Source organism: Anabrus simplex, chromosome 1 (genome assembly GCF_040414725.1).
Source record: "Anabrus simplex isolate iqAnaSimp1 chromosome 1, ASM4041472v1, whole genome shotgun sequence".
NCBI classification, from domain to species: Eukaryota; Metazoa; Arthropoda; class Insecta; order Orthoptera; family Tettigoniidae; genus Anabrus; species Anabrus simplex.
The window spans coordinates 840,874,718-840,892,288 of NC_090265.1; the positions used below are offsets into that span (position 1 = coordinate 840,874,718).

Consider the following 17,571-nt stretch of genomic DNA (forward strand, 5'->3'; position numbering starts at 1 on the left):
TCCTAACACACTCGGGTTACATAATATTAATACATATTTCAGTCATTGAAAACCTACAACCTGTTTTCCAGTCAGTGACTGGGTCAGGGATGGAATGAATGAGGCCCCATCTTGCGGCGAGGATAGGAATTGTGCCGGCTGCCGAAGCCTGTCACACTCCTCAGGGGCAATGATTAATGACTGACAGATGAAATGATAGTGGAGTATTGCCGGAATGAAAGATGACAGAGAAATCCGGAGCACCCGGAGAAAAGCCTGTCCCGCCTCCGCTTTGTCCAGCACAAATCTTACATGGAGTGACCGGGATTTGAACCACGGAACCCAGCGGTGAGAGGCCGGCGTGCTGTCCCCTGAGCTACGGAGGCTACACATATTTCAGTCATTATATGTTCCAAATTGAAATGTAAAAACTGTAAAACTGTTTACTTAAAGGAAAAAATCATTATTGTCAGCATAATTGCGTGAGTTACATCGGAGTTCAGCTTATCACGTAGTGCCGTGCACGAGCGGTGTCTGGATTAGCGTGAAATCGCATGCAAGCACTCGATTCCGTGGGATGTAACAAACCCGTCTGACTCTCCACAGCAACCGACTGATTATGAACGAGCAGTAGAACACTAGAAGTTCAAACTACTCTGTTACGCCTTCTTCGTGATAACACTAAAATAGTTGAATTTTGCAGTTAATGTTTACCTGTCTAATATTATTGTTAATGGCCTGAGGGGAATACGTTGAAATTTTATAATATTTATTTTTTACGTAGTATTCCCCACCCGGCTACTCATTCCTGCCACCCAGGAAACGAAAATTTCTGGGGAGAACACTGCCACTGATCACCAACAGTACCATCACTACACATGCTGTTAGTACAAAATGTGTAAAGTTATAGGGACTGTTGACATTGTGAATGGACATTACTTTCATTCTACAAGGCCACCTCCCTATAGCACACCTGTATTACTCGGTCGACACTCCCATTCTTCTGCATACACATTCTAGTCACACACTCAGCACTACACGTCCATTCACCTCGCTGGTTGGATTACAACTGAGCTTTTTGTAGACATCTGTGGAGTTCATCTGTGATGTAAACAAGCATGGCAGAACAACAAGCTAGTTGCTCTCGCAGCAATGTTATTTCGGATTAAAGACTCTTTCAGTTATTAACCATAGCAGAAAGGGATGATGAAGATGATTTTAATGAACTGTTAAGTGATTTTAAAAGTGAGAGTGATACAGAGATTGATGAAAATATTTTAAGTGAGAAAGAAACAGAGCCTCCTCCTAAATGAAAGAAGTAAAACACGGTGAGTTCGAAAACTATTTCATCACTATTTTCGTGGTGGATGGATGACTTTTCTCCCCCGCACTTTCAAGTAACTGTGACAGACTCTTGGGAGCCAAGTAGTGCTTGATGACAACCCCAAAATCATTGATATTTTTAAACTTTTGTGCCAATGGAGTTGGTGCAGCTGGTTGTTGATGAAACAAATCGGTACCACAAACAACCGATGGAAAACATTGAACTCTCACCACATTTAGGTTTAGAAAGTATTTTAAAATATCAACTACTTGTAAGGAGTTACATGTATTAGCTGCTTACTACAGATTTTAGGAAATAATTTTATTTTGGACTCTTTACCTTATATAAAGATGATCTACACGTGGGTGCAAAAAGTGTAATTTTGTTTTCTCTCAAAAATAATATTGAACATAAGTGTAGGATTTTCCATTTGCAGTTAGATTTATGAACATTTTAAGCTAATCACCCCACTGATAAGTTAAAAATTGAGGCTTCTACCATTTTTTTTTACATACAAATGAAAAACCTCAGCATTGAGGTACCAAACAGTCAACTGGTAACTCAGCACTTAGAACGTAACCATTCTCATTTAGGATACTTACAAATCCATATTTTTGAAAAGAAGGACGTTGTTTTCATTTGGAGTTTTCTGTGTAACACTATGCTCTCATCAAATTTCTCCAGTAGATTAAGAGCACCAAGCACATCCTCACCAACTGATGACTGTTTTTGAATAAAGCTGCAAAATGGGGTCAGTGCTCGAGTGACCCAGCACGTCAGGATATTCCAACCAATGCATCAGCCTGTACCATGAACAGCTTGTTGAGTGTTGTAAAGTTCCCTAAAGTAGGATTTAAGCTGTCATGGTATGCGGCTACTCAAGGTTGCAAAGTGCAGTACCGTTAAGATGCTACGTCATGTGGCTAATGAAACAATACTCTTTAACTAAAATCTAGAGAATGGTTACAAGGAAACAACTTACAGGAAGTTCCAGTACCTACTGCAAGAACTAGTTTTATGTGGGGATGAGTACACATATGTTCCACATAATTTTGAGTTACAAAAACATATGTTGCATCTGGACTGTAAATATTCTTTGAGATATCAAAAACTTAGAATAATTGAACTTAGAGTTATAGGAAATACACAACACATAAAATATATAAGATTCCGTCAGGAAATGGAAATTCCTTAGAGATGCTGAAAATTTGAGTTACAGATGTTCAATTTATAGAAGTTTGACTGTACTTAGGGCAAAGAGGGAGAATCCTGTGCCAATAGAACCAAATGTACTTAAAGAATACTTTATTAACAGTGCCAAACATATGAATATCAGTTAACACCTCTGGAGACAATGAAACTGCATACAACAATCTACTAAAGAATAGTGTAACTCCTGAAAATAACAGACACCCCTTTAAATGGCAAGTTATAAACACTAAGAAAGTCTGCAAAATAGTTTCAGAACTAAATTCTTCAAACTGTGAAGACTACTATGGCATAAGTAATTTTATTCCAAAACAAATTATTGACATAATAATAATTCCTCTAACTCACCTCATCAATTGGATACTGGCTGAGGGGACTTTCCCAGACTGTCTAAAAATTACAGTTACAATTCCTGTGTTTAATAATTGAGACATTATGGATCCAGGCAGTTATCGACCCATTACAATTGTTCCAATCATACCTAAGATAATAGAATATTGTATAAAGGAACAGCTATCTATAAATCCACCATTAAAGCCTTAGAAGCTGTTGTGACTGAAGTAATTCAAGGCTTTGAGTCACACCACATTACAAGTGCTACACTGTTAGACCTCAGCAAAGCTTTTGATTCAGAACCACACAATATACTAATAAGTAAGCTTAGCTATTATGGCGTGAAAGATTTAGAGTTATTATTAATTACATCCTACCTCAATGACAGGTATCAAATTGTACTGGTAGAAAATCAACGATTTGGGCCTCTCAAGGTAAAAACATGGTGGTTCAGTTATAGGAACCTTCCTCTTCCTCGTGTATATAAATGATATTGTTAGTAATTTACCCTGTAGATCAGTGCTCTATGCAGATGATATTACTATCATAACAAGCAATAGAGACTTAAAATACATTGAGGAGGAAAGGATAGAAATGCTACACAAATCATCCTCTTCGTTGCAGGCAGATAAACTTATCCAAAATAATAAAAAGACAGAGGTGATCTACTTCCATTTAATTAATTCAGGTCTGGATAATAATGATCAAAATTATGTCAAATTATTGGGATTGTATATGGATTGTAAATTAACCTGGAAAACACACACGCAAAAGTTATGTACAAAACTGGCTAGTGATATTTTTGCTTCACAGACTTGAAGGGTCAGTTAGTAGCAGTCGGATGATGAGTGCATACTATGCCTTCTTTCATTCACACTTATCATATGGTACCATGTTATGCGGTAACTCAACAGGGGCTCAAGATGTGTTCAAGTGGCAAAAGAAGGCAATAAGATGTATTAAAGGTAAGGCCACAAGGGAGTCTTGTAGACCTATATTCCAAAACCTTGCAATTATGACTCTTCCCTCATTATACATTTATCGTAGTATACTCAATACTAAAGAAAATCACATCGACCTAACAACTCACAGCAATGTACACTCATATGGCACAAGATATAGGAACGATTTAGATTTACCATATGTTAGGCTGAGAAAAACACAAGAAAACTAACCTAATGGCATTAAATTATTCAACACACTACTATTGCCCAAGTAAAGGATATGCCCCTACGTAACTTCAAAAGAACCCTTAAAAATTGGTTGACATCCAATAGCTTCTACTCAGTATCTGAATTTGAAGAAAAAATAACACCGTTTCAAGGGGGGTAATAAAGGCCAACACCATCCTAACACGTTGGTAAATTAGCAGTTATTTATCATCACTCCTTTGGACGAATAGTGTTCTGTTTATTTTAACTTTTGTGTATATAGTTGTATTTAATTTTGTGCTTAATGAGATACTTGTAATATTTTGTAACTATGCACTTATGACTCTGTCCATTGCAATTGCCAGTTGCCTAACGGCAATAAAAATGATTCTATTCTATTCCTTTCGTTGTATGGGATCCTGTAGTCATGTCCTAGTTGGCGAAACATGGACAATGGTTGAATGACCAGGTAAGTGGTCCCGAGAGTCAAGTATCAGTGGCAATAGCATGAACATATTCTGAGCCGTGGCCCTCTTTGTGCTTGGGCAGCTAGGACTATCCAATCCACCAATGGTCCTTAAACCATTAGAGAAAAATTTCTCATTGGGACTATACCAATGATCAGTTATATTAGAAATACTTGGTTAGGAGCATCTGACACCTAGTTTCAGCATGATGACAATGGACATGCAGCATAGCATGGAGTCCATAACACACCAAAAGTGTTGGGGAGCCATACTGATCAATAGCCATTTCACAGCCTCACATAATGTGCGTAAATTGGCCCAAGCAGGTCAAAGGCACATAAATCCCACTCGACAACATTCCAGATATGCCCAATAGCATTGAATTTGGATGACTTTGGGGTTCAGACTAGTATCTGCATGTCCGTGGAGTATTCATCAGACCAACTGGTCATCTGACATGATCTGACAGCAGGTTTCATGTATCGTTCATCAGTGAAGGACATTGGCAGATGTACCGGGGGTCCCATTTTATCTTACGTGAACAGTCTTCATACGAGGACAGCATCACCATGGACCTGAACTGCACCTTACTGGCAAAAGGGATCCAATGCCACATGTACTTAGCGACATAACCGTACCATGCTATCAGCACGTACCACCTGGTACCTTCATTCATCTGTTCTGGAGACACCTGTTGACCTTGACAGCAATGGTTTTACTCGAATCCATGCATAAATGGTACACCCCAGACATGGTGACCTTTGGATAGAACAGTGTTTGCACAAATTTGGAGTTGGAATAATCTATAAGTCTGGCCCTCATCAAATGAGTTTATTTATTTTTATGTTGACCCGACACAGATAGGTCTATAATATATTTTTATGGATCCGCTTCGGCAATACATTATGAATGAAGGAATGAAAACCTACAACCTGTTTTCCAGTCAGTGACCGGGTCAGGGATGGAATGAATGAAGCCCCCATCTTGCGGAGAGGATAGGAATTGTGCTGGCTGCCGAGACTTGTCATACTCCTCTGGGGCAATGATTAATGACTGATAGATGAAATGAAATTATATTGGAGAGTGTTGCTGGAATGAAAGATGACTGGGAAAACCGGAGTACCTGGAGAAAAACCTGTCCCACCTCCGCTTTGTCCAGCACAAATATCACATGGAGCGACCAGGATTTGAACCACAGAACCCAGTGGTGAGAGGCTGACACGCTGCCGCCTGAGCCATGGAGGCTATTTGTCAATACATTACAATACCATATTTATTGTCTAGTACTTGTTAATACATGAGTACATGTTTTGAGAATATGAAAAATTCTCTTCTTCAGCTCCTGGCATTACTCTCTAACATAAAGCTATCTACAAACTATTGAATTTTATTGGACATAGTTTGTAGATAGTTTTATGCTTCCATACTTAAAAATACTGTTGATCGCTGCTACAAATTCATTGATCATCTTTGCTAGACTGTGATTTGTCTCTTGTGCTATAATCCTGGAACAATACCGAGTACTTCAAGTACTACAATATGGCACTTACAGTACATTAATAGACTGTAAGTTTTCAATACCATTTCCCTTTACAGTCAACTCATTTTGTAATTTTATGCCTTTCAGCAGATTATGAACAGGAAGGGCAATAATTAACAGCCTTGTCTGACTCCTATAACTTCTTTGAAAAAAAGAGATAATTCTACCATCATCCATAACATAATAATCCACAACTTACAGAAGAATTCTGAACTGCAATATGCAGATGACAATGCTTCTCCAACTCATACACCTGACAAGCTGCAAATGTCAGTTAACTGTTTCACTCGGACATATGAACAATTTGGCCAAACCATCAATATTCCTAAAACATACTCACACAGGCAGCTCCTGAAACTGCCCTTACAGATTTCAGTATTTCTATCTCCATTATGCCTCTAGAACAAGTAGATCATTTCCTCTATCTAGGAAGTATTCTCTCTAGTTACTGCTCAACGGAGGACATGGAGAACAGAATACGTGCCGCCAAAGCCATACCCAGGAATATTTTTCGGGGGAGGTTAAGATTTTACAGCACAGCAATAAAATACCCTGTGGATGGGATGACAGAATACACCCACAGTATCCTCCACCAATCGTAAGAGGTGACTGAAAGGGGAACCTGGGGCTCTCGATTTGCGAGTGTGGATTGGCAACCATGGTTCCCCTAGATGAGTCTGGCATTGCCTCCACTTATTTGTGTCAGGCTCCTCACTTCCATCTTTCTTATCCTATAACCCTTGGTCAACATTAGTTATCTTCCAACTCCGAAGATATGAGGTTTGCGAGGCCTATTCGTCAACCGCCCCTTTCTTTTGCCGATGCCTTCATTCCTCGAAGGTCGGGCATCTTCTAAATTCCTTCTGATTAGTGTTTATGGAGGCCGGTTGCCTAATAATATTAATAATAATAATAATGATGATGATGATGATGACAATAATGGTATATGGACCCCAGACAGACATGGTGCAGGTGTACAGGCGACCTGTGCATCTGTGATGTTTGACCCTACCTAAGACGAATTCTAAAGTTGAAGACGGCACAAAAACCCAACCCCCGAACCAGAAGAATTCACCAATGAAGGTTAAAATTCCTGACATACCCAGAAATTGAACCTGGGACTCCTTGGATCAAAGGCCAGTATGACAACCCATAAGCCATGGAGCCAGATAACACTCCTCTCCTCGTCCCAAGGTGGTAGAGCTCTTGTCACGCACAGCTCCAATGGAGATGAGCTACATGTGTCATTTCAACCTCAAACCAGCCCTCCTGTCATTCTTAAACCTCTGGTAGTACCAGGAATCAAACTGGGTCTCCAATGATAGTAGCTAGTAGCACTAACAGTTATGCTACGTAGGTGAACGTTGCACAGTTGAACTTCCTCTTTAAAGCAATAACCACGATCATCAGCAAATAAAAAATGCTGCATTTTTAAATTATGAAATAGATTTAACAAACATTTTTAGAGCAGTACCATTTACAAATCAACGGGTTATGTGGAAAGGTAGAATCATGGCATCTGTCATTTGTTTAAACGTTGAGTAAACCAATTTTTTTTTACATTGAACTTATTATGAGAGACATTTACAGGCTTGATACATTAAAAAAACCTTATTGCTGCTCGATAACATGAAAATATTTCTGTATGTTTTGATGCCACCCGTGCCACATTTAATAGTTCGTTCTTGTTTATATATTATACGAGAATTTCATTAATTTATAACGTACACTTACAGAATTTTTTAAACACTGCATAAAATATAATTTGTCTATTATTTTCATGATATTTTGAATTTCCAAAATAACCTATAGGCAAACTATATTTCATTTTATACTATTAAAGTATATCATTTTTGCATTTGGGTAATGGTTAAAAAGGAGCTAATTCACATGTTCTGACTCATTTATATAATCACTTTTACTTCATTCTTCAAGTCTGTCTGTGAGGAATTATTTTTTCAAAAAAAGTGTAGGCAAGGACACTTTTTTCCCCCCGTACGTACAGGATGTTGTCTTTTGGCATAATGTTGTAAACAACACATAATTTAATCATATCATTTTTGAAATTTTAGTATGTAGCTAAATTATTCCCTAATTCGCACTTCAGTAAGAAAATAAGGTTAATATTTCATTAATCGTGTCACAAATAAATGTATAAATATTATTATGCAGCAAATTTAACTATTTGATTACGCCCGCTTATATATTTATATTGTTGCATAAAATAAGTTTAAAATCAATTTATCTTCTCACTTCAATAAATTATAATACTTCATGCACATAAATAAATAAATAAATATAAATTACAATAACGTTTATTATAGCAATTTATATAGTTGATAATACATTTCAAAAACTTGCGGATGTGTTCTAATGTTAGTATAAGTAACTCGCGAAATCACGATCAAATGATAACTATTAGCAATTAAAATTTACAGTAACTGGCAGTCAGAACGATTCAACTGTGAGACTTGTGATGTCCGAATACAATCTTAAACAAACAAATTCTGCTCCATTTCTCCATTTATTTACTTCAAAGGTGACCCCTATTGTAAGGAAAACAAAAGTACTGTAACTAAAATGTGTATGTCAAGAAAAAAAGGTAGCGCACACACCTGCTGGATTTTCTTCAGGCTACAGAGTCCCTTTGTGAGAATTGATTTTCCTGCTTCTGAGTCAGGAATTTGTATTTTATTAATCGGCTGACAAGTAAGGGTTTTACAAAATGCAGTTATTCTAAGACAAATTCAAAATGATATTGTTTAGCGACTCACGAACTGTTTAAAAATAATTAATTTCTATTTATAAGCACAAATGGGGAGCCTCCGTGGCTCAGGCAGCAGCACGCCGGTCTCTCACTGCTGGGTTCCGTGGTTGAAATCTCGGTCTCTCCATGTGAGATTTGTGCTGGACAAAATGAAGGTAGACAGGTTTTTCTTCGGGTACTCTGGTTTTCCCAGTCATCTTTCATTCCAGCAACACTCTCCAATATCATTTCATTTCATCTGTCATTCATTAATCAATGCCCCAGAGGAGTGCGACAGACTTTGGCAGCCGGCACAATTCCTATCCTCGCCGCTAGATGGGGGCTTCATTCATTCCAGTCCTGACCCGGTGGAATGACTGGAAACAGGCTGTGGATTTTCAAGCATGAATGGGCGACAAACCTTCCGGATGAAATCTAGTACGACACTGAAAAATTTGAGACTAAAAGCTTAATATTTTGTTAACAAAAATGGATTTATTTGAATTCTTTGTTACAAATTATCAAAAATTATCTTAATCGCTTCTCATTGTGGGACGACTTTCACTACCTGGCTACCCTGTGCTGCGGGAGGAGTAGAGCACCAATCATGCTATGAGTTCAGGCGTTTAGTTAATCGGGCATAACTGACAAACAGTTCAATGAATTTTACCAAAATTTTCAGTTTGTTATTAATGCATAAATACACGAACAGCATAAGTTACTGGAATTACCCAAGGTCAATGAAGTGGGGGAACCTTGTAATGCTTTCAAATCGAACAAGGAATATGGCTGAACCAAATATAAGACTAGCTAGTACCCGTTTATTTGAGAAATAAGATCTCAATATAGCTTTCTGTGCTACGCTCATAAACATATACAATGCAAAAACTTCATACATTCCTCCACAGTAACTAGTACCCATTTATTTAACCTCGATCTGTACAGAAATAACATACCGTGTGATCGCATGTGATGTTGATCATATAACTGCCTGTTCTATTATCATCATTACGAACTTGACAGTAAAAAACAACGGACAAATTTTCACAGGATATAAGCAGTTCTTTGCAGCAATCTGCGATCCATAATCTGCAGTAAACATTTCCCTTTGCCCTCTGTAATTATTCAATGTCTTTCCACACAAACCCACCATCAATAACATTACGGACGATATCTTCCCACGTATCAAAAGCAACATCAATGTCATGATCACAACTTTCACTCTCAGATTCTATATCCTGGTCCTTGTTTAACGAGACTAAACTTTCCATATCATCATTCGGTAAAACGTTAATTTTCGAATTTGCGATTACAAGAAAAGGTTTAGCTGCCATGATGTCAACAATGGAACTCGTTGTTTTTTTAGATGCGATATATCGTACATATTCACAACTAAGTATTTTTTTATTTTCCACCTTGTCGATACATTAGTTGCTTAAGGAAACTTATTGGTTAAAAGTGGTTGCATGTTTTGCAACCTATTAACATCTTCAGCCACATAACACTGTTTAGATAAAAAATTAACATATATTGACAAAGTATCAATGCTTTGCCTTAAGCAACTAATGTATCAACAAAGGTGGAAAATAAAAAAATACTTAGATGTGAATCTGTTAAAGTGCAATATGGACCACGAAGCTGATTTTATGCAATATTGTACATAATCAATAAAAACTCTATAGATATGCACATCAAATTAAAGATCAACGCTTCGTCTATAGATATATCTTACTACATTTGTAATAAGCACAAAGCAGAAGCTGTTACGCGCGCGCAATATACGTCACTCCACGACAGAGAGCACTGGGGAGTCAGCATGCAGGGTACGGCACTCCATGTTGAATGGTTGAAAATGTTTATTTCAGGCTCTTAATAATTATATCTGAAAGTCCGGCTTCCAGGATGAAGTGTCAGCTTATTGGCGTAGGGCCTCGGGTTCATTTCAAGGATGAGCCGAGGATATTAACCACGTATGGTTAATTCTTCTCGCTAAGAGACCGAGTGTTTGTGATCATCCTAATACACCTCCTACACACAGACAGAAATAACAGCAAAATTAAGACAGAATTAAAAAATCATTTATCAAAAACATTTATGGATTACATGAAAAATCATAATCAGTTATGAACAAAAACCTTAAAACAAAAATCACTGAACACAATTACAGCACTGTAGGCATCCCATAATGGTGTAAACGCGAACGGAGCATGTGTTTAGTTATTTGTGAAAAATATTCCTACAACACTTTCATTCGTAGTTTACAGTACCTACATAATAATAATCTTCAAATTTTCTACAGTCAGATTGTGTCTTTTGTCCGTTAAAATCATTTTGAAAGCACTCATAGATGTTAAAGGGGCATAGGAAAATTTACCTATATTCTTTCAGTTCAGTTTCACTAGGTAAGTCTACTTTTCCCCCACCCATTACCTGATGTACCCTTTCCAGCACTGAATAACCTGGATTCTTGTGCAGTACACTAGCCTGCTTGTCCATATTTTATCCCCTATCTATTGAACACTGAAATTTATAAACACTTCAGTAATTTTAAACATGATTTTCATCAGCTGATTTGAAAATTTTGCTTCCATTATAGGCATTTTAGGCACTAAAATAGTAAAATAAGCTCTAAAGGTACAAATAGGTATTTTAGGGCACTATAAAACTCTGTAAATCTAAGGGATTTATCATGAAACATCAATATATTTTAGAATTTTCATGTTATTTCTTAAGGAACAAAATAGGCACCTGCTTTAAAATCCCAGGTCTAATTATGAACTTCAACTGGGATGACTCTATTCCAAACACAACAGTTCTACAAAAGGCAAACTCAGATGAACTGGACATGTCCAGCGCATGAAAGATGACAGAATTCCTCGAAAAATTCAGTATAGGCAGGAGACCCCATCAAAGGCATCTGCATCCCTGAATTCAAGTACTGGAAGAATCGCAGGAGAAATATGAATACTCAGATACGACTATCAGCCGCCGCCGACAGAAGAACTGGGACTGATGAGGAAAAGGCTCATCTATGTGGAGCTGACAGAATAATAATAGGTGAAGATTGTCTGTGTACTTATTAACTATCTTGGAACACTACTGTACGCGTGGAGTTTCAGCAGCTGTTTAGCCCAGACTTATAAAGCACTTATAGTTCCCAAGAAGCTTGGGATTCCCGGCTTGTCGGGTATGGCCTTGGCCACATCGCAGCTAGACTGGATCCAGCACACACAAGAGTAACTCACATTCTATTCACCCAGTACAAAATAATAGGGGTATGGGCCATTTAAAAACCTGAATAGTTATTTAAATCTCCCTATAAAACCCTCTGGAAGCTAAAGAACCAACTAAGCTTGTTTGAGAACATTGCATTCTATATTTCATTTGAAAACTGTCTCCCATTGGAGTAGTGTTGGCTACCGAGTGCATGATTCGAAGCAGCGTATCGATTCATTCAAGTGTCGAGTGAACTGATTCACAGGGATGGCAAGCTCATAGCACACGATTCAGCTGAGTCGCAGCGAACAGTGCTAAGTGGCGCACTTACGCCTCACTGGACATTGGCAGGGAGCCAAGCTTCTGCTGCAGCGAGACACAATGAATCATCGCACACTGAAAGAATAATGCGCAATCACGGCTCAGTGAGATACAAGACACACACGGCTCCTTATCGGCACACAGGACACTGACGGGGGAGCTGAGCTTCCGCTGCAGCGAGACGTACGAGCCATAGCACATCGAAAGAATCGTACGCAGTCACGGATCAGTGAGACACAACACACACACACTGTTCATTATCAGAACTTCCTCTGAAGCAATACATACAGAGCCATAGTATACTGAAAGAATCGTACGCTATAACGGACTCTCAAGCTCAGCTCATTTGAAAATAATACCCACTTGCATTCACTGTCCTCTTCTTACAGGGAGTTTTAAATAATGGATGGATTTATTTGCAGTGTTAAAAAGGTAGTCAAAACATAATTCTAAAGTACCTAGCTTGTAAGTATGTAGGCTATTAGGTTATTCTATTTACAGTATTCGTTTAATCAATCAGTATTTTTATAACTAGTTGACGTTCTATAATTAATTAAACTCAGCTCTGTAGCCCCCCCCCCCCGCCTGGCTGAGTGGCTCAGACAGTTTAGGTGCTGGCCTTCTGAACCCAACTCGGCCGGTTCAATCGAAGCTCAGTGCGATGGTATTTGAAGGTGCTCAGCCTCGTGTCGGTAGATTTACTGGCACATAAAAGAGCTCCTGCGACACTAAATTCCGGCACCTCAGCGTGACCAAAAACCATAAAAGTTATTAGTGGGACGTAAAGCCAATAACATTATTATCTAGCCTACCCTATGACTATGAGTCATGCTCATGACCACTCGAAATTGTCTGTTTTATATTCGGAAGAACCGTTCGGTATTCTCTCAGTTTGTATGTCGCATCACTGCACAATACTTCAATAATCGAATCACGTGATCATTGGTGTATGTGGACAGTGAGTAAGTGAGCCGACTGACTCAATAGCTTAAATAAAAAGATGTATAATTAGAAAACCACTGTGCTACTGTACATCTCGTGTAGCCTATACAAAATATGACGATTTAAAAAAACCTCTGCTGCTCTGCTGATAGAAAAAGACATTTTCAAAGATGACTGAGCTAGTTGGCCGTGCGTTTGGGGTCGCGTAGCTATGAGCTTGCATTCGAAGGATGGTGGGTTCGAATCCACCCGTTGGCAGCCGTTAAGATGGTTTTCCGTGGTTTCCCATTTTCACACCATGTAAATGCTGGTGCTGTACCTTAATTAAGGCCACAGCAGCTTCCTTCCCAATTCTAGCTCTTTCCTATCTCTTCGTCGCCATAAGACCTATCTGTGTCGGTGCGACGTAAAGCAACTTATTTGATTTATATTTAATATGTGGACTACTTATTGAGGACACAGGTATTTTTACACCTAATTATATATGAGTTGTGACTTTCAGAGAACTGTGGAAAACCATTAGGTAGCGTATAAAATTTAAGTTATGTCAGTAATTATAATTATTATTATTAACTACGTAAGTTTTGTGCTGTAATATTTATCAGTGTGGCTGTATGTGCTGTATAATTTAAGAAAAGGCTAAGAAAACAGCAGATACGGAATCTGCCACCTGGGCGACTGCCCTAAATGCAGATCAGTAGCGAATGATTGATATAATAAGCAAGTAGAGTACTGAATCTGAAAGTCAGATGACGCATACGAAAGCAGTTCATAGAATGAAGACCAGATGGCAGCAGCAAGCATTGAATGTTGTTGCTGCTGTCTTATCAGTACACACTACACAGATGCAATAGGATCGATGACTAATGAGCCGTGAATCGGCTCACTGTATCGATTCAGTAACGTGAACGGAATAAAATGAATCAATTCACTAAAATGAATCAATTCACTAAAATGAATCAAATATACCATCACTAGCATGGAGGACGTGAGTCCCCAAGATCATAAGGGAGAGAATGAATAAATGAATGAATGAATAAATAATAAATAAATAAACAATAATAGAAGTATGGGCCTTTTAAAAACCCGAACTGTCAAAAAAAATATTTAAAAAAAATAAAATAAAATTACTTTATTTGAAAATGAGGTCTCTACCTCGGTGGCAAGTGATACACAAAAATACATTATTCTCAACAACTACATTTTAAGTTAAAAAGAAAAGAAGACAGTATTATACAATTTACATTAACATTTTTCTATTAAACACACAGCTCATCCTTAATAAATTTATATTATTTACAAAATTCTACTCATAATATCTTCTGTACTTACACACATAATCAACTCAATACAGTATGTAGAATCACTTCACAAAATACTCTACAATATTGCTATAAGTTTTAAATGTACATTGCTTTTTCCTTCTATTTTGGTACCTAATGTGCATAACAACCTGCTGCGTCTTAACCAGAACCCCTTTTGCCACTGCTTTTCAGCGTTCCTGAACGGCCTTCACAGTGTATAGTTATTTAAATCTTCCTATAAAACCCCCCGGGAATCTAAAGAACCAACTAAGCTCATCTGAGAAAATTGTTATTAGTCTCATTACTGTATTAGTCCTATTATCTCATAAATGGGATTGTAAATAAAGGGCATAGATCTCTGTACATGGTTATGAGGGTATTTATGGGTTGTAAGGATGTAAAGGAGTGGGCATATGAGTCTGATAAGCCCCCAACTAGAGTAAGGTTCCAGTGTATAGGACCCTCACCAGGATTACTTGATTCGAGAACTGAGGAAAAAATAATAATAATAATAATAATAATAATAATTTTAAAAAAAAGCAGCTTGACTTGTTCTGGGTGATTTCCGATAAAAGAGTAGCGCTACAAAAATGTTGCAAAGTTTGGGCCGGAATGACTTGAGAGAAAGGAGATGTTCCAAGCTGTCAGTAGAGAGATGGTGTGGAATGACATTAGTAGACAAATAAGTCCGAGTGGTGTTTTTAAAAGTAGAAAAGATCACAATATGAAGATAAAGTTGAAAGTCAAGAGAACAAATTGGGGGAAATATTTGTTTATAGGTAGAGGATTGGAACAATTTACCAAGGGAGATGTTCGATAAATTTCCAAAGTTTTTGCAATCATTTGAGAAAAGGCTATGAAAACAACAGATAGGAAATCTGCCACCTGAGCGACTGCTCTAAATGCATATCAATGTTAATTGGTTGATTATTTTTCTTGTCCAATTGGTGGCAAAGTATTTGGAACCATGCATGGAGGAGCTGAGCTCTCCAGGACCATCAGGAAGAGAGATGAATGAACAAATGAATTAATGAATGAATAAATGAATGAAAACTGTAGTTAGAAACTTAAAATCAACATGCTATTTCTTTTGAGAGCATATATACTGTAGGTTGAACTCACCTGTGGTAGGAGCTGTCGCAAGACTGTCATTACAAAATCAGAGTTTATATTTCTCTCATGTATTTCATCAATAATTACATGGGATATTGTTGTCAAACCAGGATCACTCTGCATCCACTGTAACAATATTCCAGTTGTACAGAAAACGATGGATCCTTGCTGCCGGGGAAGAGACCTGAAAATATAGCAGAAAGTACATTCCTTTATTTTTATTTAAGCAGACTCTAGGAAGGCAGAGCTGCACATACCATGTGTGCTCTATGTTTAGAACTGACATCAGAATTCGATGAAGTTTGGCATAAGATATATATATATATATGCATGCGCCTGGAGAGAACAAGGGAAATTATATAATGTACCTTACTGCCTCCCTGCTTTCTTCATCTGGCTGCTCATCGGCAGAATTTGCCTTCGGTTCTTCAGAAGGTCAAATAAAAAATCAATAACTATTCTAATGAAAAAAAAAAAAACCTCAATAACTATTCTAATGAAAAAAACCTCAATAACTATTCTAATGAAAAAAAAGGACAGGACTAAGATACTAATTTGTGAATGATAAATCAACATGTTACAGTTGGACAAATTTATTATGATAAAAGATAGCAATTTCCCCTTTAAGAAACATGAAACATGATACCGAAATGATCACTGCAAAATTTATCAAAAATGGGTCTGTTCCCCACACAAAATATCGTCAACCACAAGTTTTTTGGTGACGTGAGATACCTTATTCCTCTTGTGGTATTGGGAACTTCCTAGTCTGAAGAGATATGAAAACTTTCGTTCCTAAATGTTCATTAAATGTAGGCAAAGATTAGCAAGGTTCATGCTACAAACTTCCCTTAGAATTAGGGACACAAATACATAAACACTTGTCCAGGACCATAAAATTTATCCCCAAAAATATTCACAGGGTCTACTATTGGCACGATTTCGGATATGCAAACGAATGAGTTCAGAAATTTGCATCCCTTCTGTAGGCAATCGGGTTTATTTCCCTTATAACAAAGACACTATTATGACAACAATTATCACAACAAAATACACCAAAGAAATATACACGATAAACATGGCACCTGTAAATACACATAAAAGAAAATGCACTTGTCTTGACGGATTGGTAATATCTGGGGCACCTAATTGACCCTCCATGAAAGGTCATAGACCTCAGTGAGTCATCAGATAAGCAAGGTCATCGGGTGTCGGTCACCATTCAAAACACAGCCATTTTACTGGCTGTAAATATAAAACAAATCCCAGACTCACAAATCACATCAGATAGGCCACATCTAACTATCCGGAATATAGTCAATATTTCACATTCATTAGGCCCTGGTTCGAGCCTCCCACACAGTTGTGAATTAACCAGCCAAAATTTCCTTGAAAACCCTCACTAATCAACGATGGCAACACCTTGTCCACAGCCTTCTTTGGATCTCTGAAATCTCATGTATATCATTAATCTACCATGCACATCCTAATCTTTACGTTGGCTAGCCCTCTCAAGGATCTGCTCCCAGTTCAATTACTATAAGGCCCTTTCATCCTTAGCTTCTGGATGATCTTAGCCCTCAAATTACTTAACTCCAGACACAACGAGAATATAATTATATAATACTGCAGTGAATGAAATCTCTCTAACGCATATCCCTTGCATAAACAACCATAACCCAAACAAACTATATACTGTACACTAAAATTACACATGCAATGGTCCTGAACCTATCCAAACTAACAAATGGTTTGCCCTCGGCAGATTACTGTAATTACACTAGCCAACATGATTTTGCGGTAAAATAGAAAATTTGTAATTCTTATGGAAATCGCTGCCCTGATTCCGAAAATGATGCTATTTTTTTCCTATCACGTCTAGTTTTGATGCAATTCAGTTTTTTAGTATCTGCATGAATTCGTAAG

The 17,571-nt window shown here is 37.7% G+C and overlaps 1 protein-coding gene across 3 annotated transcripts in view; it reads right to left on the reverse strand.

The window, feature by feature from the left end:
* Positions 1 to 17,571, reverse strand: part of LOC136857612 (ATP-dependent DNA/RNA helicase DHX36) — a 294,182-nt gene that overhangs the window by 226,768 nt on the left and 49,843 nt on the right. For all 3 annotated transcript variants that reach the window (XM_067136394.2, XM_068225253.1, XM_068225254.1), the window contains exon 5: positions 15,655 to 15,829. In XM_067136394.2, the coding sequence (XP_066992495.2) occupies positions 15,655 to 15,829 (175 nt within the window). The remainder of the gene's footprint in view (positions 1 to 15,654; positions 15,830 to 17,571) is intronic.